Below are 24212 nucleotides of genomic sequence, written 5' to 3'. Positions count from 1 at the left end.
TGTTGTCGTTCAAAATAAGCTATTGTTCTGTGCCCAACTACACTACTCCTCACTAGCTGGTAAGGCTTCGGCCAGGGATATATAGCTCTATATATCCCAGGCTTCGTCGGTGGGAATAGCATTTTATGGAAGAAGAATTACCTGTTATGAATGGACAATTGGACAAACTGCCTTGATGTGCAATGGCTCAGACACTGCCAAGACCGGGACACTTAGAAAACGATTTGGTGCTCCCCCACAAGATCAAACTTTCCGAGGAGATAGTCTTCCAGTAAATACCGTGTCTCTAGCTCACTCGATTAGTCGCCCAAAAGTGTTGTCAGGTATACACAGTGATACACAGTTCATAGTTCAAAATACAATAAAAATGAAGACAATGATATTTTTGTTATATTTTTATTTCTTTAATAAATTATTATTTCTTTTGGGGTAACTATGTTCGTCGCCCATGTTAAGGAACGCAGCGTTGTACTGACGTAAAGTCTATACAACTTGGTTGCTAAACTGTGTGAGTTTGTGGCCAATTTTATCTCGATATTGAATTCATGCGGCCCGCGACCCGTCTTGAGTTCGCGACTCCTGCTAGATGGAAATAGTGGCTTGTGACTTCATTTGTTGCAACAAACTTTTCTATATTGGCTTTATTTTGAGTATGAACTACGCATACGACGTTTGTAGAGTGATCACGGTACATGAATAAACAGGCTTCTTTGTCCAGATCTGCGCTGTAGTGTATGCAAAGTGCGGATACACATTTCTGCTCACCAGCTAAGTACTAGTTTTTGTGCGATCATGGAAACATATGTAGGTAGCCTACTACACACATTCTACACCAGAGATATCTAGATATCCCTGTTCTACGCATGTATCGATTGCTTCAAGAATCTGTCCTTCCGAAATATTCCCTCGTGTGTCATGTTCCTGATTGGATGGCGTATTATTCTGATTAATAAGAAGCCATTCTAACACACTGTGTGCTCGTTGTAATGTAAGACGAGAAGGCTCTGATTTCATGGACGTTGTCTGATTAAAAATGCGTTAAAATTCTGTTATAGGGTATTTGTCGCGTAAATATCGCTTTCGAAAGGATTTACCAAATATTGGCGAGATTGTGTCATACGCAACTTCGTCATAATCGCATGTAGACAGAAGCAGTTGTTGTGAGTGCGGTTCGGTCGCTGGTTCGAATGAACTATAGAAACCATTCGTTCTGTATCCAAAATAACCGTACTCGGCTCCGGCTTTATGAACATTTAGCCGTGAGGGACACATATTCTCCGAATAATCTTCATGATATTTTGAATTATAAACATTGGTGTATATATACCGAATCTGAGTTACAGGACGCGTCCATGAACTGCTAGTGGTGCTGAGTGATGTGTTTGTGAAAAATGAATTCGGACAGTGTTTATGCGTTGCATATAGTGGCTTATGCGTCGTTTGTATGGTGTATATAACCGGGGCCTACGATAACTTAAGTTATCGTAGGCCCCGATATAACTTTCGTAGGCCCATCGAATTGCTTACAGCACGATATATGAGCTTAATATCAAAATACAAAAGTAGCCTAGTCTATGTGATTTGTTTCGCCCTCGGTTCTGCAGTATCCTATATTGTCGAAAACAACGGAGACGATTCAACGAGGGTCAGGAGCAAAACATTTTTGTGACAGAAGTCGCCCTGTCATGGGCGTTTAGGCTATTTCTTCTGATTCAACTGATTGAAACAAAACAAGTTCAGAGAATTAAAAAAGGCACTTGCTTTACGCAACATAATAGTGAGAATGACTGCACTGTGGTCATCCCATCATCGCAGATCGCTGGGATTTATAAAAACAGACTTATAGTCAATATTAGATGATGTGTCTCCGATTTTATACGCTAGTATTTGGTTCGTCAGCTTAGCCATACAAATGTTGCAATTCAGAGGATCAGTTGCCAGTGCTATCATATTATGATGCGTGACGAATTAGACTAGCACTAACTCTCCCATTAGTAGTATATAGCTACTTGCCAGTTGTCACATCGTGCATTGAAGATGTGCTGTGCTGTTGTCGTTGGTTAGTGTTCATGGTGTTTTGACTTTTACGCAGATTTGACACCATACCGATATTCATTAGTATGATTCCTGACCACCAGCCCGCGATCCAATTTCGTTCTATATAGACTTTTGCAAGACATCGTACGTTGTAGTTTGGATGTCGATTAGGAGCCAGATAGTAATGCTTTAACACTTGGGTGGGGACTCTGATGTTGGACATGAAACTACATCCCATTGGTGTTACAGCAATGGAACTTATCATACGCTACTCACAGCGATGTAGGCTATTAGGTAAACGCGTCTGTTCTTTTCCCATCTCTTGCGGCATTATCAGTGGGATTAGCAAACTCCATTTTTGTGTTCGCATTATTTTAGCAAATAAGACATTGGGGTGTCGCGATGATGTGTTGTATGTGTATCGGTATTTTGTCGCATATTCTTTGTCGATCATGCGTTTTCAAGTTCGAAGGGTCGCGGTAAAATAGGACATGGGATGATCAAGTTCAAACTAGTCTGGAATATTGGTTTCACTTCCACACTTTGCAGTCACACTTTTAGAAAAATTGCGTCATGTAACAGGCCCGTGCTTGAAATGACAAAGTAGCTCTTAACGTAGTAATTAACTCGAGACACGCGCGACCCGTAAAAGATGCGTATCTCTGACTGATCTTATTTGCCTTATTACCGTTGTAGTAAAGTAGGTGCACGCTGCACACCGTGTGTGCTGTTGCCTCTGTTGTTTGTAACATGCTGCGTGCCGACAATGGTCTCTATGCGAGATTCAAAGATTCGGTAGAAAAGGAAAAGGTAGAGAGGAGCGGTGAAGGAATGGTGGAGTTAGGGGAAGGAAACCCTGATGGTCACTGCAATAAGAACGCAGGTAGGTGTGAAATTCGCCAATACGTGTGTCTGATTATATCTTATCATGTTCCATCCAGAGTTTGTCAACCGGAAAATTTTCAGCTTCTCCAAATTCGATTAGATTTATAATTATATAGCTAAACATTTATTTTATATTAGACTAAAATTCTAATTATATCTACTCAGTTTTTCCCAAATTAGAATTATAACTACACAGTTTTTCTTCGAATCAAATTCTAATAAAAATAACTGAACTCGCGAATACTTTGAAATTGAACCAAGTTCAGTTCGTATCAAACCAGAGTTTATTCTCAAGTATGAGAATGGCACATGTCTGTAATACTGTACACCAAGCTTGGCTCGTTTCGCACTCAACAGTTCAACTGCTGTAGCATGTTCAGGTATTAAAGTAGAGCATAGAAACATTTCAGAAATTAGATTGAAATTAGACCATTAATTCATAATTATATTATATTATTCATATTATATTATATTATTAATTAGATATTTCGCTCTAATTAGTCTAGTTAGACAACTAGATAATGTAAATTTGTTACCACACTCATAACAATACTGGGAGTGAAAAATTGCGTTGTTGTTTCTGCAATTTTAATGTAACATCGTATGAATCATAAGTAGAGAGTATATAAGATTCATATTATTCATTATTTTCCCACTTTTCATGCTAAGTAATTTCTCCGGGGCTACGAGACATTTCGGATTAAAGACACGATATCACGCCTGTAGGTAGACTGCGCATGAAGTCTCTCGGGAAGCGTGGGTATTAGTCTCTGATGATGACCTTAATTGCCAGCGGTGTCTCTGAAATCCGCAAATATTTTCGAAAAGAGATTAAAAAGCGACAAGAACTGTTGCAATCGTCATGAAATGTACGGATTAATCTGCGAGATTAACGCAATATGACGGTGTGAAGAGGATTTTCGTGTTATCTAACACACCATCTTTGCTTTTGCCGTTCATCAAAATCGACCAGTTTCATCTGCGACCTTCAAGTGACTTACTACAATAGTTTGGTTCTATTGTAACAAAATATTATCGATTCGATGTCGCCAAAGCTACCGAAACTTGACGTATGATACCGTCACTACATTCACACCTGCTGCTAAATTCTGGACGCCAACGTTAATTTACTATTCAAGTCGGGCACGGAGTAAGCGACATTTTTCGGATCGACAAGGTTTTGTGCTTTGTTGAGTTCGAGAATTTACTTTGACGTAAAGCAATCGCCAGTCCGATATGGATTGTTGGTAACATACTTGGTCGCTCTATGTATTATATTCACCAAAATAATTCAACGTGAAGATTTCTTACTCCTATATACTCCCATCGAAAATTTACAGATTATAATCACACACAGGTAATATCAGCGATACTATCAGATATTATCAGCGAAATTCTATTTCATGAATCTAAATTGTCAAAATAATTGTTCCAAATTTCGTATAACGCCCGCATCTTCAAGTTTGAGACGCGCCTGGCCTCACTGGGAAAGGTTCACTCCATTTTCACTGTAGGCCTACTACTGCGAATTCCTGTATCAGTTTTCAATTTTCTTTTCCGATAAGCCCGAAATCTTACCCAAATACGCCGTCGCCGCGGTGAATATTGGTTAGCGGGCAAGGCTTTCAAGATTCGCCACGTATTCCTGTAGATCGCCCTTGTACCGATCAGCGAGACATCGAGAAGCAAGAAATTGCGAACCGAACGTTAGCTGAGGCAGTTCGAAAAATCTACGTTTGCTTGCTGGTTATCTTCATCGTTGTCATCATACTATTCATCTTCACAGCAACAAACTTTGTGTTAATCATGCAGGTTAGAAACGTTTCATTGTCCTTCACAAAGCTACGACGCGTTTTTGCTCATTTTGGAAGTATAAAATCACAATCACGTAAGCCATACCGGTATTGAATGGATCTAATAATCACTATCACATTTACATTTACGTGCTCACACTAATGCACTTTTATTGAGTGAGTCAATCATGCGATTGTGGCGTTGTCTCTAGATTTCAGTCAGTAAGAAGTTACCTATCCTTGTTTTACCTGTATCTGGCGAGGACTATTCTTACTCCTTCATTTTGAAACAATAACAGTAATCGTATACGCTATTACTTGATAACTATTTCGAAACGAAAGCCATCAAAATTGTCATTGTGTAATTCCAGAACAAGACAGTTGGGACAAAATCATTGAGCACGGTGTTATGGAAATGCATCCGCTGTAATCTGTTTCAATATGAACATTAGGTATTTCGTTCTTTTCAGACTCGCGACAATATGGCAGCTGCCCAGACATCTTCGTCATCAGGTTTGTTGTTGTTATGGGCCCTTACAACGTACCATCGATAACGGCACGTAAACCACGATTGAACTTTGCTGAATTGGTATTTCGTTTACTATACTACAATTTCGACTGCGGAGTCACTATCCCTTTGGGCAGGGGCGGGCAACATACGGCCCGCGGGCCGGATCCGGCCCGCGTACAGTTTTCCATCTTACATGATAATGTGGCCCGCCGCCCCAGTCTGCTGAGATTCCCCACTACTTGCTTACTACGTCAAATTTTAGTGGCTGTATGTCATTATATACGTGTATCCGCAGCGTGCGAGAGTGGAGCTTATGCGTAAGTTCGTCGAAGCGAGAAGACTTGCATTATCGGCATTTACGATGTACTCAACCCTAATATCGTTTGTGGTAATCATGGTGTTTGTCGACTACAATGATCATAATCATTTACACCAGGCTGATATATCTTATTTTTGAATCCGTAACCGCCGACTTGTAGCACGGCACACTTCTAGGCTTTCCTAAGGCACCACCCATGCCAAGGGTCGTTAACTCAAAACTGGTCGCGGGCCTTATGAATTCAATATCGAGATTAATTAGGCAACACAGTTGAACATGAACAACGACGCTATCTCGTCACCTACTCAACCCTAATTAATTGATATCTTGGTAAATTTTGGGAACCGGGCTAATCGAACGCCTTGAAATCTTAATTTAGGATGGCACCGTCTGTTCATTGAGCAGTTGGAAGCAGACATGACGGCGCCTGTATAACAATGCTATTCACAAATCCACATTGTCTTCGTCATTATCGGCGAGAAATGGTTTTGAATTGACATTGCTGTCGTTAAAATACATTCATTAAATACGATTTGTTCCTTGTATACGTGGATAAATGGGCGAATAATATATCGATTCAGCAATCCGACCCGCGGACTGGAGAAGTTGCCCGCCCCTGCCTTTGGGGGATTAGTGATATTCAAACAATTTCGTGGAGCGTGTATTGTGAAATGCAGTTTCGAGATGTAGTGAATATGTCTATAGACACTAGACAGTGACAGTGTGACAGCCTTCCAATACTATTTCTCTCGTGTTTAGATCAGTCTTCTCAATTCCACTTGGAACTAAGAGGTAAGTTGTCGCATGCGACACGTGGACCCCTACTCATAAAAGGGCTTTATATCTGTAATGACAAGTGAATAACGATTCGATTGCATGCACATTTTTCCTATCGATCGGAGATCCTATAATTCGTAGCCAAGAAAGATTATTCAAAACTGAATGATATTTTTCGAAATTATAAACTGCAATCTTGTATAAACAGATATTGATTTGTGACTAATATATTCTTTACAACAGACGATATCGAAAAAAATTCGCTCGATAAATATTTTGACGAACCAACGGCGAATGATACTCGTAAGTTATTTTATTTCAGCTAGTTATTGACTTTTCCAACCATGATCTTGAGAACGTTCTTATAAGGATATAATTCGAATTATTCTTCTGGATGTGATACTTAATATATTTTCAAGTATTTAAGGTATATTGTGACCTAAGTGTGAATAATGTAGATATGTATCAGACATGTAATCTATAATTACTTGATATATATTGTGGATTTTGTGATAAAATTCTCACAGATCCCTGTGAGGTATACGTTGGATTGTCCTGCTACTGGATATCTGCATTTGCGGGGTCTAATTACATAGAGTCCGTTGCGAGTTGCCTTGACAAAGAGGGAGAGCCCGGAAATGTATACGGAGATAACTATGACAGTATCTTGAAGTTAATTCGGCGGTATTCGTCGATCAACGTAACTTCGGTTTGGCTCGGGATGACACGAGACCCGGAGGTTAGAAGTTTTGTATTGTTTCACTACTACTTGTACATATAACAAACATTTACATCGCGTGGTTGTAGATGACATTCCTTTTCTAAATAGTTACATCTATGAATTGACGTCACTGTTTCAATTTTATATTATAAAACTTACAACATCATATATAGTACAAAATGCAATATGAAAATATTCTTGGAGGTACAGAAATTCAATATACAATTGAATAATATATTTATATTATAAACACGCGAGTATTTTCGTCTGACACTCATCACGGCTAATCGACGCAAAATCTATCGTCTCGATAATTTTTCGCACAAACAGAATTCTCCAATAAGTGTTTGCCAATAGCGGAATTCATGAGCTTCATCAAGCTTCAGGGCATGAGTCAAGGGCGAGATTTCCTCTGAGCGTGATGCGCGTGTTATTCCAATAAATCTCACTTGGCTAATATTCTTTCCAATTCCCTACTTAGTTGCTGACGATTACCCATGTAGAGTGTCAGCCGAAAATATTCGAGTTTATTTCAATAAGAATATATTATTTCAAACGCAATATCTTCTGAGGAGACTAATAACCGCATACATTACATCATAGGTGCACCATGGCCACCATGGCCAACCCGTGACACGCGAGAAAGATTTGAGTGGACCGTGATATAATTTTCGAATTTGGTTATATTATCAAAAACTAAATTACCCAGGTAATCTATTGTGAACTTGAACCGAAAATTTGATAAGCCCGACAGCGAAATTTACGATGTTAATTAGTTTCGACGCATTGGTGTATAGCCACGGGCCAACCACAGTTTTCGTAGATCTTCGTAGAATATTTCGTGGCAGATTTATTTGACTTGAAATATTTTTTAGGACTTCGCGGGATTTATCATCACTCGATTTCTTACTTTTAGTATTGGTATGTCCCTTCCTGAAAATGCCAATTTACATAATTGAGTCCAACTATACTCGCAAATATGAGAGAACGTGTTGACCAACATGCGACTTCTCGTCAGCACTCGCAGAAAGATCCTCGGCGATGAAACCTTGGCATAAAACGATAGATGTTCGCGGAAACCTTCGATATTGCCTTGCCTTGCCTTACCTTGCCAAATGAGCCCAGCGGTATACAGAGGCGACCCACCGAAATGTTTTATTAACCTAGAAAAATTTTCGCGTCATAGAGGCTAGGATATAACTGCACACTGAATTTTCATGACATAATTGTTATCGATTTTGATACGTAGCAATATTAACGCTTATTTTCACCGTTACTTAATCCGGTTCGCTTCTGTCGGACTATTAAAAAAGGTCATCAACATCCAAGTGGCCCGCGCAATGGTTCGTAAAGATCATGTGGCCCTTTGGCCGAAACATCTGGCCAACCCTGCATTACATGATTCGTGATGGTATCGTTGTATATCAGGGACATCTAGAGTTCTAGATATCGCTGTTGTATATGTACAGTAGGCCTACACGTTTTCACGTGACACTAATGTACCTTCCATCTGGAATTTATTATACTGAGAAAACCGCAGCCACGTCACCAAAATAATGTTGTTCGTTTTCGCGCAAAACTCAATAAACAAATAAGGGCGCGTAAATAGTTTGGTACCCGAAGCATTTTATTGCCGCATAAGTAAATGTCGTCAAAATCTCGGTTATTTCTAATTGTTGGGTCCACGGCCGCCGGGTATACTTCTGTGCTTTTAGAGATCTATTTTCGCGTCTACTAGTACATTTGGCAACCGCACGTCTCCAAGACACACGGGCAACAGCTATTGGTTAAATATCGTTCTGTGGTTTCGTCAGTTGAAGAACGGCCATTATCTCATCTTGATGATCTCGATTAGCACTCTTATAAATTAATTCAAGTTGATGTATGTATATCTCATGCTGATTTTGTAGTGTTAAAATTTATAAACACATATAGTGAATTATTCATTAGCGCACACTCGCTAATATTGATTATTTTAAATATCATCATACATATCATGTGCCATTTCAATTTCAATTCATGCAATTGGTCGTCCAAACAAATTATAGTTACGTACATGTGTAGTACAGTACACTGTGTGCGGTGCTGTACACTACACGTGAATATAGAAGTAAATATTGGCAATATTCAATCGAGTGATATGATATAATGTCAGCAAGTGACTAATTCATTCGCGAATATTCAATACAGAAACCAAATCCTATACAATACACGGCGATTGTGAACAGATACCTCAATATCCTATCCTAAATTGGACGTTGCGGTTGTGTCGATGTGGCGAGTAAAACATGTAATCGACGATTCGATGGACTCATTTTGCGCGAGCAACGGTACCAATTTTGTGTGTACGATTTTGCAGACGGAAGAAATTTTCTTTCACAATCACGACAAGTCGGACAACACCTTGCATTGGCTCCCAGGATATCCCGGCAAGGATCCCGACGCTGTGAACCTTTGCCTGCGCAGTGACGAAAATCCTAATTCGACGGAGACAGGGTTCATGAACCTCAACCCGAGAACCCGGGAGAAAACCCAAGGGATTTTATGCGAAAAGCCTTGGGATAATGGATTCCATTATGATAGCGATGTTGCTACAGATTTGCCATCTCTTGATTCCACCAGCGACTTGGATTCGAGCTCATGATTAGTGAAATACTGTTATGGTCAACTCATCAGGATCCCATTTCGTCCTACCCAAAAAGTACGCTTTGTGACGCCAAAAAGTCAGCAGAATGCTTGTGACATTATACTGTGACGTAGCTCGTTATTACAATGATATTTATTAGTGCGGTTTTGGCGGTTATACTTAGAGGTGGTCAAAGTAGTCATGGCTGTTACTGCAGTTGAGATGGTGGTGAAATTCTCATCAAGTAGTAGTGATTTACGAGTAAGTCAAACAGTGAGCATTCTATAAGTGTAGTTTTGCCTGACAAACGGAAAACCGTGACGCGGAAGCAGTCTAAATTCACAACCACTTCAGTAAGTAAAGTAGGCAAAAATCTACTGAAGCATTTTCAAAAGTAAAAGTACTTCATTACGGACCACAGTAATGTCACGCTGCGGGTATAGGTCAGTAATTTCATGCACGCATAATATGGCATCATGCAACTTACATACTTATTCCCCATCGAATAGATTGCAATTATGTTTTGTTCTCTCTTACGGTAATGATGAGTATACTGCGGTTGAAAGTTTATATTTGATTTTTCCATTACTGTACAGTGCACATGCGATGTTTTTAAAACTTGTCCCCACATACGTCAACAACGTTTATTTTCAACTAGCAATGTGGTATTTGATATGCATTTCATTTATTATGTGCTGCGACAAATATACTAACAATATACGCTGACAGTTGTGCAAGTATTTCAGAAAAAAAAGGAAAATGTATTAATGAAATTTTGTCAAGAAATCATTGATTCTGACAATATCCGTAAAAGCGTGGGTGCCGCTCCGTCCTTTTTCGCATCGTATTGTGTATGAAAACAGGCCGACAACAGAAACATCGCGCCTTTTGTTTGCGTCATTCTGTAAGACGAAGAAAAGGTTTAACTGTAGAACTATAGATAACTAACCTACGTAGGTTAGTTTTCTATAGTGCAACACATTCACTAGGTCACGAGTTACCTCTAAATAAGCCGGTTCTCCAGGTAGGATGTCACAGGCTGGCCCCTGTGCGCAAAATACGTCCTCCAACTCCCGACTGCAGTTCACACTGAAAAAGAACGAGCCCTATACACTATAAACTAGTATCATGTATTTCTTCGATTTACCCACCATAGCGTGCGAATCAGATAGACGAGAGTCAAATACACAAATCCTCATTGGGAATGGTTTTACGGGTGTAGAGGGTTCTGAGTGCGCCGATGACCTTATACGCAGTGGTGGCTTTTGGGGTGGGCGAGGTGGGCGGTCGCCCGGGCCCCCCCCTGGTCGAAGGGGCCCCCCTATTTGGATTTTGCGCTTTTTTCAAGGAGAATGACGAATAAACATGGAAATCCGTGCACCAAACAAGAATATGATTCGGTACAGATGTGTCAATCATCATCAAATCACTGCATTTGTTAGAAAAGTCCCGTATCCCGATAATCATCACGTCTCTGCATGCGGTAGAATTACTTAGTTTTGATGTAGTCTATCCTTGCACACATGCAAAATAGACATGGCCGAATCCAGCACCTGGGCAAACCTTTGCGGTGGTGGAAGATAGATAACAATAACCGATGCGGAAAGGGGGTCTGGGGGGCGGAGCCCCCCATAAGTTACGGATATATACTTATAGGGGGCCCCCCGGTAAGTCTCGCCCAGGGCCCCCCGTTCGTAGGGCCACCACTGCTTATACGCCATGGTAAATACATATAGTCTCCCCCATATATTTACTGTGTAGTATTGGAAAATAGCTGTTTTAGAATATGTAACTATCTTACCGAGATAGCGCCAGTCTGTAGTTTGAGCTGTCTTTCGGTGCTGTTACAGAGAGAAAAGTATATTTTGGTAGTGTGCCTAGGGATGAGTTTGAATAGTGACCAATATATTCACCGGCGACGTCGCAAAATGGCTCATCCATCAGTGTTTTTATACCACCAGTCATGCAGTTATCACATATGGGTTGCGTGTTGCTGTTGAACGGGATTCTACCGCTTGGCAGCGAGCCGTCTGGAAACCACCCGCGAGCATTGAACCGCATCGGTGATCCAGCTTTCATCTGTGGCAATGATTAATACAGATGACGGTATGCAATAGGGTTTCAAAAATACGAACGATTCGAAGAGTGATCTGATCACTGATCAGTCTTACCAGAGCTGCGTTGTAGTCCAATGGGGCACGTTTGAATTTCGGGTGAACAACAATGGCCGAGATCCAATAAAGCGGTGCCCGAGTATGTTGTTCACCTAAAAGCAATCGCGATCTTTCAGAAACGGAGCAAAGTACTTGTAGTCTTACGTAGAAGGCCGGGCTGTAATGACTCGAGTCACGAATCGACTCGAGTGACGATTTTCTGATGACTCTACTTGACTCGAGTCATTTTCTCAAAATACGGAAATGACTTGACTCGATTCGAGTCAATCTGTATCTGTGTCAATCTGTGTCGTTGCGCATGTCTCGAAAAAAGTCATATGACTCGAGACTCAGACGGCCATGACCGACATATCATTGTAATTTCGAAGAATAATAAAGTAACCACACCATTGGGATTTCCGGTAGGCCTACTTGAAAATGCAACCAGATACTGCTAAATGAGAGGGAAATTACTATATTATAAATGCGAACCATTCGACATCACCAAACATAGTTATAAAAAGCGGGGTTAACAAGACTTTAACTGGAGGAGTCAACACAATGACTTGGACTCGGACTTGACTCGGTGGCAATGTTCCCTCTAAGCTCCGAAATGATTACCTTTTTTATTCGTTACGCACAGTTGTCCAAGGATGAGTTGGTGAGTGTTGGTGAGTGTGCGCATACTCGTCAAAAATTAAAGGGAACATTGCTCGATGGTGAATTGAAAATGACTCGACTTGACTCTATAGTCAAAACTGTAAAAGTGAGATTGTCTTGTGACTCGGAGCCTTGTGACTTGGTTACAGCCCTGGTAAAAGGCTGGGTACTGCTCCCAATGTTATTTACTATATCCGTTCACTGGTTCTGATTACAAATTGGGAAAGACAATCATTTATAATGCAACATACTCTAGTTCAGTGGTTCTTAACCGGATTTCCATGGAACACCAGCTGTTCACTGAGGGTGACTGCAGTCAGTCTCATGGGCTCCTTGGAGGTCAATTCATACATATGATTTCTGATAACACCGCTGTCTTGGCCATCATTTGTTGCAGGCAATTTTAGACCTGATTAGTAGTATATAGTAGTTGATTTGCGACTATTGTGGTGGCGAGTGGTTTACGCAGGGTTTTTGGGGTTCAATATCGAAATCCCGTCCTTTAGAAATGCCTAATCTATGTCCAGTATATATAAGCAATTGGTATCACGCTGTTTCGTTTAGACCTGATAATACGATAAAACTTTCCAAAGTGAAGACTCGCATTTCTGGCCTGGTATCTGAAAGCTAACAGCAGAAGTTACACTGATTGGCGATAAATATTCATTATAATGCTTTCGTTCCGCGGGAAAATGATATTTTAATGGTTTTAAATTTAACACCTTGTTTATGCCCAGTTCCTTTTGAATAGCTTCTTGGGGATACAGAACTTCAATATACAATTGAATAGTATATAATCATATTGAAATGAACCCGAATATCTTCGGCTGACACTCGTCAGGGGTAATCGTCAGCAACTAGTAGGGAATTCAAAAGAAGATCGTATATCAACAATCGTAGCAGAAAGTATGACGTCACCAGTGTTCGAAATTTCATGCTGGTGAAGTCATATATCTTCTCTCCTGGTTGCTGACGATTACTCATGTGAGTGTCAGCCGAAAATATTCGGGTTCATTTCAATATGAATATACTATTTAACAGTTCCTTTTGCACGCTATAGTATAATCTCTACAAGTAGGCCTATAACACAGCAGGGGTTCTTAAAGTATGGGTCGCGAAGTAGGGCTACCATACGTCCTCTTTCTAAGAGGATTTGTCCTCTTTTTTGACTTTTTTGAAAATGTCCTCGAAGGGCGCCTAAATGTTTTCTTTTTTGAGAATTTGACCTCTTTTTTGAAAAGTTAGGTTAAATATACGTGAAAATTGGACTGTGATATATAGGAAATCAGCGCTCGAATAACGGTCCGGCGGCTCTATCGGGACTTGAACCAGAAAAATTACATCTTTTTTTATAGTCAACCAACGACAAACTCGGGTAAAAATTTACCATTTTTTCCGGATTTTACTCCAGTATTGTAAGTCTGAAAATTTTGAAAAAAGCGTCCTATTTCCAGATTTCCAAAATATGGTAACCCTATCGCGAAGGGTATAATTTTGGGTCGCGACGGTACCTCGCCGATCTTTTAACGTGTATATTGTATTTGTTGAATTTCTTGCAACAAAAAATTTATTCGCTCTTCGTGAGATTTACTTGCCTAGTTTGTCCATATCTGAGGACTGAGGTCATTGTGTACTATAGCGGGTACTATAGCCAATAAGCGAGACAAAAAAAAAATCGTTACTACAATATGGCTGGATTATTAAAAAGTGTCGACCTATGTATGGACTACACACAAATTGGTCTGATTATTGATACGATTTCTCCGACATTCGTTTCTCCGGAAAACACCGCCGGAGACCGTAGGGATTCTTTAGTGTAGGGATGTGCAACGAGCGGATACGGGACGGTGAGACACAGGTATTTCGAGATCAACCCAAGTACGAAAAATTCAGTACAAATGCGACCCGCACAGGAAAATAATACACCCCAATTTGAAATCGTGTGCGCATGCGCACACATGCTTGATAGTGCCCGTAAAAACGTAGCATACTAATATTCAAAATGCATTCTTTTTGTGTGAGGGTTGGGTCGCGGGATGCTAATAAACTCATATTTTGGTCGTGGCCCAAAAAGTTAAAGAACCGCACTGCTATATAGCAATGTATTGGTATGTGGTAGATTTTTGTTTATATGAAAAATTGGGGTTCCGCGAACGCTTGCGTATTACTATAAGTGTTCCGCCGGCTATAGTAAAGGTTGAATCACCTCTCCCGTGAATGGGAATAAAGCAGTGAAATCTGATTACGTACATGCTGTAACAAAAGCGAATATAGTCATACACAGGGATACATAAGTTAATTCGGGCGATTTTGCTAATTACCCGCGATGAGCCTCAGAAGTACATGTAATCCACTTGGGGGCTACTGCAACTAATAAATAAACAATGATATTTCGGAGGTATTTCCAATAATGGGATTTGGATACGCTGATTACACTTAATTACAACATAAACAAATGGTACGTGAGATGGGCCGTTTACGCACACGTGCGCTGCGTATGCCAATGGTCATCCGTTGATTACTCATATACTATACGCATCATATCGATCATAGCTAAATCTGTATGTTCACTCACCAATACCAAATTTGAGCAATATACAGCTGGAACACGGATAGGGAACGAATAAATGAGCCACTGTAAGAATCCACTTGTCATTCAATATAATCCCTGCCGCCACTGGGCGGAATGCTTTTTCACGAACGCTCTGAAATGATACAAGGCATCACCGAATTCTTACCAGTGAATGGAGAGACGATTCTCCAGATCCAGAATACATGCGGGAAAAGTATTAGGCTAAGCACTAAACAGTTTCGGCAGCGTGGCGTTTCACTGCAACTGCAAGACCATTCATAGTGCAATATAGGTGGCGTATATACTCACTGTATCCGTCGCATCTTTTTTTAGAATTGAAACCCTCCAAGGAAACAGTTTTTCGCCACTTAAAATTATCCGTCGTTGGCATTTGGATTTTGCATCAGGCATCACTGTTGCGATAATTTGACTCGGTTTGTCATACATATACTGTAAACGGCGTGTCATATACCTGATACAACAGGAGTTGTAGTGCTAATACTAGTTGGTTTGACTATCTTTCTCTCGGCTGTTGTATGCTTTTGAATCCAATCTTGATACTGGCCCGGTGCCGTGTAAAATCCGGGAGATTTCCCGCCACATCCGAAACCAAAACTCACTATTCCAACTTGGGTCCAACGCGATTCTTTCGTGTTTATCTTTACCTGATTTTGGACGAATAAGAACGAAACTATCATTGAAACATGCATATGATGAATTAAGAAAACATTTGTGATAATTAAATTCCGTATAGAATATTTCAATGGTTTGTTGTTGTAAATGCCTCGTGGTGCGGAACCTTTGAAGGTAGGCCTATATATGGCTGCAGTTCAAATCAGTAAGATCAAATCAGATTTTATACTTCATTTGAATTCAACCAATGATTTTGTCAGTTTTGTTATATGAAATAGAGAACGAAGCGATATCGACGGGGTCTCCATTAGAGGTCGACCGATTATCGACATGGCCGATTATCGAGGCCGATATTTAGAGCTTTCCCGATTATCGATATCGGCCTATGAAGGCCGATATCGCGGCCGATATTTTATATTTTAAAAAAATTCAAAAATTTCGGAAATGCAATGCTCCGTGTTCTCAATCTCAAGAAATCGATGACGCAAAGGGCGATATATGACAGATTTACCTTTGCAGGACGAGTTTAGCTGGGTGAGCATGCAGAGAAACTATGCTTCCTGCATTACAATCTACCTTTTTTGGACTGATCTGCAATTCTGTATCATATTTTGCTTTTTAGGTTATCCCAAATTTCATCGACTGTGCACAATTAAGCAATAATTCTTTTCAATTTCAGTTTTCTCGTTTGTTGTTCAGCTTTCTGTGGCATGTACAAGTGCCATCTTGCCTAATATATAATATTTTTGGTGAAATTGTTCTCTGCTCTTGCCATATTAATATCGGCCTATGATATTGGTATCGGCCTTGTGAGTGAGCCGATATATCGGTATCGGTATCGGCCTGTAAAAATCAATATCGGTCGACCTCTAGTCTCCATGCGTTGTCGCATCAACTGGGCCTCTTTATCGCTGCCTTTACTGTACCGGTAGTGTGAATCGAATCGGCAGAACGACATCGGAGAAACATTCAAACATTCAAATATTTCTCTGTACTTTGCAGCATGGTGATAACATTATTATGTATGTCCATTTATCCAATCATTACATATAAATATTCACAGTACCGACTCCACAAGCGGTCCTCCGCTGTCCCCATAACATGCGTCGGTACCGCGCTGTTGTCCTTTTGCGCAAATGATTCCCGGTGGCATGGACAGTAATTTCGGGGAATTCGCCGATTTTAGAATGCCAAGACATCTCAAAGGAAGCAACAGTTGAACAATTATGCATTGAATTCTCGAATACTGATTATTAAGAATGTAAATCTATCTAAGTAGGCTAGTATCTAATGGCAAACAACAATGACGATTCCAGCACAAAGTTGTTCTATACCTTGATTGGGGCAGCAGTGATAGCATTCCTTCCTGCAGGACATTGGGATACACTAAACTTTCGGTGTTTGTCGTTCCGAATCCAGTCACGACAACGTTCCGACTTGGGCGCTTTGGTAACTGTGATGCGACAATTTTATGCAATCAGTGTTCATGTTTACCGAATGACATTCCGTTTTAATGGGGTATACTTCGATGCAATCCCCTTCTTCTGTATGATCGGCACCTGGTAGCGTGGTGCAGGGAAAGCAAACGGGCCGTATGTGGAAAGAGAATGGTATCGTCCCGTAACCGCCAACTTCAAATACGCCGTTGCGTGACATGCGTAGTACAATTCCAACCTCGACCTGCGACACATTATACAGTTTTTTAAAAATAGGACTTCATATGACAAACGGGGGCTACTAAAAAGCTTTAAATTGCGGATTATAGTTTGTTGTACACTGTAAAGTCATGCATGCTGCAAGGGATGTGGTATATACATCCACGGTCAATCCGTCATTCATATATCCTTCCTTGACTGGTTGATTCAGTCATAGTACATGAATATACCGGGATTGTACCATACCTCTCCTAACATGTTGTTGTCGTTTGTGGTATTCATGGTGATATTCGACTAAATTGATCCTTTACATCAGGCCGATATTCTGTGTTATGATTCCGTAGCCGCCGACTTGTAGCACTTCTAGACTTTTCAAGACACCGCTTACCCGGATCGGTATATTGATCGTGAACTTACTATAGAGCGATTAGCTGAATGACGAATTTATTCATTCGGGCGGTACCTCTCATTGTAGTCATATAATTATTGATGAAACTTACAAGAGCGATGTCAAACGTGTCTTTTCGAGGGTCGAATTTGTTGTGGGGGATCACGTGTTTTGGAAAGATCTTGACTGATTCTTTGGGGAATGCTTGTCCGTCAGCAGGAAACTCTGTCATTCCTGGGAAGGAATGCATGAAGGAATCTCACTACGACTACGATGCAACGTATTGCGAATGTCCGATTACTAGCAGCGTAGGCGCAGCCTATACGCTATAGCAGAGGTGAGCAAACTTTTTAGCTCGCGGGCCGCATTCAACATCTGAATTCATTCGCGGGTCGCACCATGTTAAATTGGGATCATTAGCCAAAGTGCAATGTTTTTATTTAATTCAATAGTGACTGCGGAATTATCGAGATGATATCTATGTATATATTTAAAACAAATCAAACAATAATTTAATGATAACGTACACGCGTCAGAAACATTGACATCCTCAATAACCAATTTGGATGAAAGGCGGCTGTGCCGATTCTTAAAACCGGATATAAATTTAAGTCACTGAGGAACGATCTGTTCATAGATATGCCGATTCTACTTTTGATTTACCTCCAGGACAGACAATACAGTCAGCGTCATAACCACGCTACCTCAAATATACGCTTCTACAATTTATAGTTAATATAAATATCAAACACTTCTGTCGATGACAAATTTATACCTAACACACGCGCGAATCGGTGTCCCAAATACAAAAATAAAAGTCATAAAATTGTAGGAGTTGCACTCATGATCCGAATTATGATATTTCCGTTTTGAATTTCTGTGATGTTTACCAACTGAAACCTTTGAAAATGCATGGGCCCTGAGTTCAGGCAACTATCTAGGTCAGCAATAAAAAAAACTATAATTTGTCATTGTCATGGGGAAATATATTAAGAAAAAGTATTGCCAAGTCGCTGCAAAAATTACATTTTTAGTACGCTTTATATTTTCTTGAGGCTTTCGCGGGCAGCACAAAACGGTGTGACGAGCAGCATGCGGCTCGCGGGCCGTAGTTTGCCCACCTCGGGCCTGCGCTATAGTAATATCTTAGCATGTATATTGTATATAACAACTGATTCACTGTTTGCGATTACTGACTGGTTCAAACCAGATCACTTATAATTTCAATACTGATCAATCAATCAATTTGAATACACGTCTATCAACAGCACACAAGAAAGCGAAACTTTTACTCCTATCCTACATTTTCACTGCATCATCGCTGTGTTATCGTACCTGCAACCATCGAAAACATTTTTTTGACATTATCGCCGCGCAGCCATCCAGGAAATTGCAAAAATACATGTGCCGCCGTTAAAATCCATCTCTCATTTATGATTGAGCCGCCAGCAAAAATGTCACTCTTCACCTGAGACAAATTTTACGGTATTTTGGGGTATATTTGCAATGATTTCATTCAGTACTAAATGTCAAAAATCTATACCGTGCCCTTGGGAAACCTCAAGGGATCGGGTATTTTATTGCAGGTAAGCCTCCTCAGTAAAATGCCTTCAGTACACTCATTATAGAGCAGTTACATGTGTAACTATATGGATTATCTCAAACCAGAAAACACTCTGTGATAATCAACATTTATATCGATTTATCACTATATATCGACGTATATATATGCTACACCTTGATGCGGTCTTATTGCAACGCAGCGTATTTATTGAATACAACGGCGCTTCCCACCACGAAGCTGTGGACAATTCAACGTCAACGTAACATTTTCAAGGATGTTAGAAGTATAATAGATCTTTTCTGGTCAGGGTCATAAGGCTAAAAGTTAACAAACGAGCATTGACGCGTTTCGGCCACGGGTTTCGTTGAACAATTCACATTTCGCCGTTTGGTTGACTTCTTAATAGCCTACTTTCAAATGTATTCGATCAGTTTAGCGAGGGGAAATTTGTGCAATATAATTACTAACTCTCGAAACGTGTTAAAATCCAGACAGTCTATCATTAAATCTAAATGCACTTACTAAATCATTCCTGAAAAATATAACTTGCCATGGCCACGCGCCTTGCTTTGCATCAGAGCCACCGACCACTCTTTCGATCGTCAGATTTCCGCTAACCCCACACCTCCGGAAATCTAAAAATCTCGAAACCTGAATCTACAAGTCGGTTTATGGTGTATAGCGTCTTCGGCCGAATCGCCAACTTCGCACAAGTATAGTATGAAGTTATGTGTCGCCTCGATGTACGGCGAGCAATAATCGCCCATTTGGGACATATGCCCTTGTATATCATGCTGAGATCAACAGAAAATGCATATGCTATAAATAACAACAGTATCACATATTATATGGAAGCTAGTTTTATCCACACGTTCAATTATATTGGGGATGTCGGAACATGTTGCACAATACAGGCAATCCCGATAGATACCATATGATTAATTGGATAGTCACGCAACAACAATAACATTGACACTGACACTGACCTTCGCATTTCGACTCTTCTCCAGACCATTTCCGATCCGATCGGCAACGCCTTGTCGCATTACCGACCAAACTATATCCATCGTCGCAAACATATGTGGCAATTGTACCTATCTTACGTCTGGAACGATATACCACACGGCCGTGTGCGGGTATTGGCATTCGAGGACATTGTAAATCTGAAATTACACATTCGATGTCGAACTACTACCTGGTCATTATTGGTCATCGTCTCATCGATCGGCCGCTACAATGAAAGAGCGATTAGCCAGTCATATGCGTTTAAGTTTACAGTACGTAATTTGCGGAGTAATAAGCATAGCAACGTTAAGACCGAGTGATTGCAACTAGTTTCTAAGATCGTGGCATGAAGACACATATAATAGCCGTAAAAGGTATATTTTTACATGATTTAGACATGCTTGTCAAGTTTCTGTGATGCAATTAGCGATGATATCTATTCACTGCGATGCTGATACCGTATTATTTCACGAGGGGGTTTCCAGATTTCGCCTTCGAAGAGAGATAGGCCTACACATTGAATCGCGGTGAATTATAGGCAGGCTATCCCGTCTTGCTTTCAAATTCCCTGATATAATTTCAGTGAGTAAAAGCCAGGGATGGTGTGAACGTGAGGTTCACGTTCGCGTTCTGTGTGTGAACCTCGGAAATTTAGAGGTTCGCGTTCACAACAGAACCTTGATAGGTTCTGCACTGCCTATATTACCATTTTCACTTCATTATGACATCTTTAGTACAAATCTATTGCATTTCGACTGCGGGCCACTCTGTGCATGCCGATGGCAGCAGAAAAAATCAACACAAAACGAATATGCACCTTGACAATCTCAAAAATTTCACTTGCTTTGTTACAAAAGTTTGCTCCAAATATCCAGCTTCCCGTTTGTGAATATTTAGCGACTCTCTGCTGAGAGCTCGACTCGCAATCACACAACGTCACGAGCGAAATACACTACATGTAGTCAGCGAATGATGCTTATTCAACCAATCAATCTTGACTTCATATGTTTAATGTATCACAAAAAAAAACGTGCGATTGGGGTGTTGGCTACTGCTGTACAACTTATTATTGGGATAATATCGGTAGCAAGTATAGAAACCCTGTTTTACACTCTGCTCAAATTCAATGTAGCAATACTCAGACGCTGAATACATTATCCGGTCTGGCCAAGACTGGTAAGGCGTAAGCATATATTCCATGGCAAGTCCTCATCGAAATTGTTGGCAAAGCGACGGATAATATTGATTTTATGGAAGTATTATATCATTTGATTGCCTCAGTTGATACATTAAGCGACGTTTAAAACGCCAATATGCACTTCAGCATTGTGGCATTATGTGGCCCGAGTCTTGAGTAGGGGTTAAACCCGCTCAGAGGCCAAATGCCAGACGCCAAACGCCGAGCGGCGGCCGAATGTCTATACGGCGTTTGGCGTCTGGTTTTCTGAGACGCCAAGTAGCTATACGGCGTTTGGCGTCTGATATGGTGAGACGCCGAGTAGCTATACGGCGTTTGGCGTCTGCTATGTTCAGACGCCGAGTAGCTATACGGCGTTCGGCGTCTGGTATGTTGAGACGCCGAGTAGCTATACGGCGTTTGGCGTCTGGTGTCTCGGTAAACTGAGCAGAGGCTAAATCCTTTCATGGCGCGACTATTAAGCTCCCGCAACTATATGATACCGAAGATTGCATATTGTTACATTTTTTCATAATAAGCGTTGGCAGAATCCCAAATGATTGTATGTTCACTGTTCAGATTAAAAAAAGACCTATTTGATCACCTCCTGTCGTTATACTACTAACTCGACTCACAATTTTTTTGCTGACCCGAGTTATTTTCTTACAAATGGATTTACTCATTCTATGGCTTATTCAAGAATGGTATATCACGACTAATAAATGAAAAATAGGCCCTAAACCTGCCTTTTATCTGTTACAATAAACATGTTCAGAGTGGGAAAAATGAACATATGAAATATCCGAGGCCTTCGATATCACCCCCGAGAGTTCCACAGAAGTGACCTAAAGCTGAACTGGATGGGGGAACATTAAACACCATGACTTGGACTCAGCCCATTGCTCTCGGACTTGACACGGTGTGAATTGAAAATGACTCGAGTCAAATTGACTTGGTTACAACCCTGTCACCACCCCATATCAGTGTTGGGATGACTCGAGTCATGACTTGACTCAAGTCACTTTGCTAAAATGACTTGACTCGAGTGAGTCAAAATGTGCAATGACTCGTGACTCGAAGGTAGTGACTTGAACACAACACTATAATTGTACACTCACAATGAATTTCAGACCCAAGTCTGTAGATACAGTATGTAATGAAACCACAATAAGAAATATGCAACGAATACCACAGTAAAGGTCATTAAGAAACAAGCAACGAAACCACAGAAAAAGTCACAAAGAAATAAGCAGTGGAACCACAGTAGAAGTCACAGAGAAATAAGCAATGGAACCACAGTAAACGTCATTGAGAAATCAGCAGTGGAACCACAGTAAAAATCACTATGAAACAAGCAACGAAACCACAGTAAAAGTCATTAGTAAATACGCAACAAAACCACAGTAAAATGTCGCCAATAAATATATAAACATCAGAATTTACATCTGGGTATATAGCATGCAATAAAAATCAGGATCAGGTATCTGCTGTCCCGGGCAACAGTGCTCGTGCGTGCTCGTGCGTATAGCTATTCGGCGTCTGAACACAACAGACGCCAAACGCCGTATAGCTACTCGGCGTCTCAGAAAACCAGACGCCAAACGCCGTATAGACATTCGGCCGCCGCGGGGCGTCTGGCGTCTGGCGTTTGGCCTCTGAGCGGGGTTAACCCCTGTTGCGAGTCTTCGCTAGGTATCGTGTATATTAATATGCGCTATCACTTCATTGAAAGATAGGGTTGGGATTAGCAATATGACGTCACGTGACGTCATGAGGTTCACGTTCGTGTTCACAGAGAACCTTTCAAAAAGGTTCGCGTTCACGCGAACCTGAACCTTTCAGAGGTTCACACCATCCCTAGCTAAAAGGTCCAAAGCTAGTTTGTTACTAACTGGGGTTGTAACAGGAAAGGCCGCAAACATCGTCGCATACACAAATTTTCTTCTTTCCTCTGCAATCGGAATCTGCTCTGCAGTTTTTCCGACACCTGCGTCCCTTCTCGATACGAGACGGTTGTCTTTTACATTCCTGTCCTGAAATCATATTAATATTCGCTATAATTGCTTCTAGTGATAATAAATTCTTATGGTAAATATATCTGCGGAGTTAAGATGGAAAACTCTACTGCATATAGGATACTTATACTATCTGGCTTAACTGCTTGTTTTAGTCTTACCGTATGAGACGGGAGCAAAAACAAGGGACCAAACAAGACCGAACACCATCAAATTGAGAAGCATATCTTCTTGCAATATATATTTATAATTCTATGATCTTTAGAAGCTGGCATGCAGCCCGCTTCGATAACGACTAATAACTAAATGACCACAAATTTACAAACACTAAATTTCGAATGCAATGACGAAATTTACCACATTACGTTGCAATACCATTCAGGGAAAACTACGGTTATTATTATCATGATGCATTAAGTTTCGTGGGACTCAATGAGAAATGCGCTTCAACATGGAAAAGGGCCTTTCAGCCACATGGAAGAAACCTTACGATGTGGAAGATTCCATCTTTGCTGCTGCTTCCAAAAGTATTGTAGGCTATCATCGTGCTTCGAACGATGCGTCATGATGACCATGGTCATGCATAACTAAATATAAACTCAAAAATACGATAGAACAGATTTCATTTCTCAGTAGTTTGAATTGAGTCTATAAGGGTGAAATCTCGTAATTCATCTCAAATTTTACGGAGTGACATTTGTCCTTGCCATATTCTTTCTCG

The 24212-nt window shown here is 40.6% G+C and overlaps 2 protein-coding genes across 4 annotated transcripts; one reads left to right on the top strand and one right to left on the bottom strand.

Annotated features, from left to right (window-relative positions):
• Nucleotides 1-1566: 1566 nt before the first annotated feature.
• On the top strand, nt 1567-10395 carry LOC145455515 (uncharacterized). Of its 2 annotated transcripts, XM_080333494.1 has the most exons (7): nt 1567-2920; nt 4574-4734; nt 5186-5228; nt 6305-6337; nt 6566-6625; nt 6850-7061; nt 9403-10395. In XM_080333494.1, the coding sequence occupies exons 1-7, from the start codon at nt 2788-2790 to the stop codon at nt 9685-9687; spliced, it is 927 nt and encodes a 308-aa protein (XP_080189620.1). In that variant the 5' UTR covers nt 1567-2787; the 3' UTR covers nt 9688-10395. The 2 variants fall into 2 exon arrangements, with proteins under 2 accessions (XP_080189620.1, XP_080189621.1); XM_080333495.1 differs by lacking the exon at nt 6566-6625.
• Nucleotides 10338-24212, bottom strand: LOC145455514 (transmembrane protease serine 9-like). 2 transcript variants are annotated; one of them, XM_080333492.1, is made up of 17 exons: nt 23653-24212; nt 23369-23509; nt 20281-20457; nt 19817-19929; nt 19066-19198; nt 17843-17964; nt 17212-17367; nt 17022-17140; nt 16754-16886; nt 15527-15719; nt 15364-15467; nt 15058-15187; nt 11841-11935; nt 11571-11748; nt 11471-11510; nt 10671-10758; nt 10338-10571 (listed from the first exon to the last, which is right to left on the bottom strand). In XM_080333492.1, exons 1-17 carry the CDS (start codon nt 23714-23716, stop codon nt 10434-10436), a joined length of 2124 nt encoding a protein of 707 aa, XP_080189618.1. In that variant the 5' UTR covers nt 23717-24212; the 3' UTR covers nt 10338-10433. The 2 variants fall into 2 exon arrangements, with proteins under 2 accessions (XP_080189618.1, XP_080189619.1); XM_080333493.1 differs by having other exon boundaries at nt 11583-11748; nt 23653-24189.

Source organism: Botryllus schlosseri, chromosome 14 (assembly GCF_051294905.1).
Source record: "Botryllus schlosseri isolate E-star chromosome 14, Bs_hap1, whole genome shotgun sequence".
In the NCBI taxonomy this organism is placed as follows: Eukaryota; Metazoa; Chordata; class Ascidiacea; order Stolidobranchia; family Styelidae; genus Botryllus; species Botryllus schlosseri.
The sequence above is the reverse complement of the archived record's forward strand: the minus strand, read 5'-3'. Positions and strand labels throughout refer to the sequence as shown.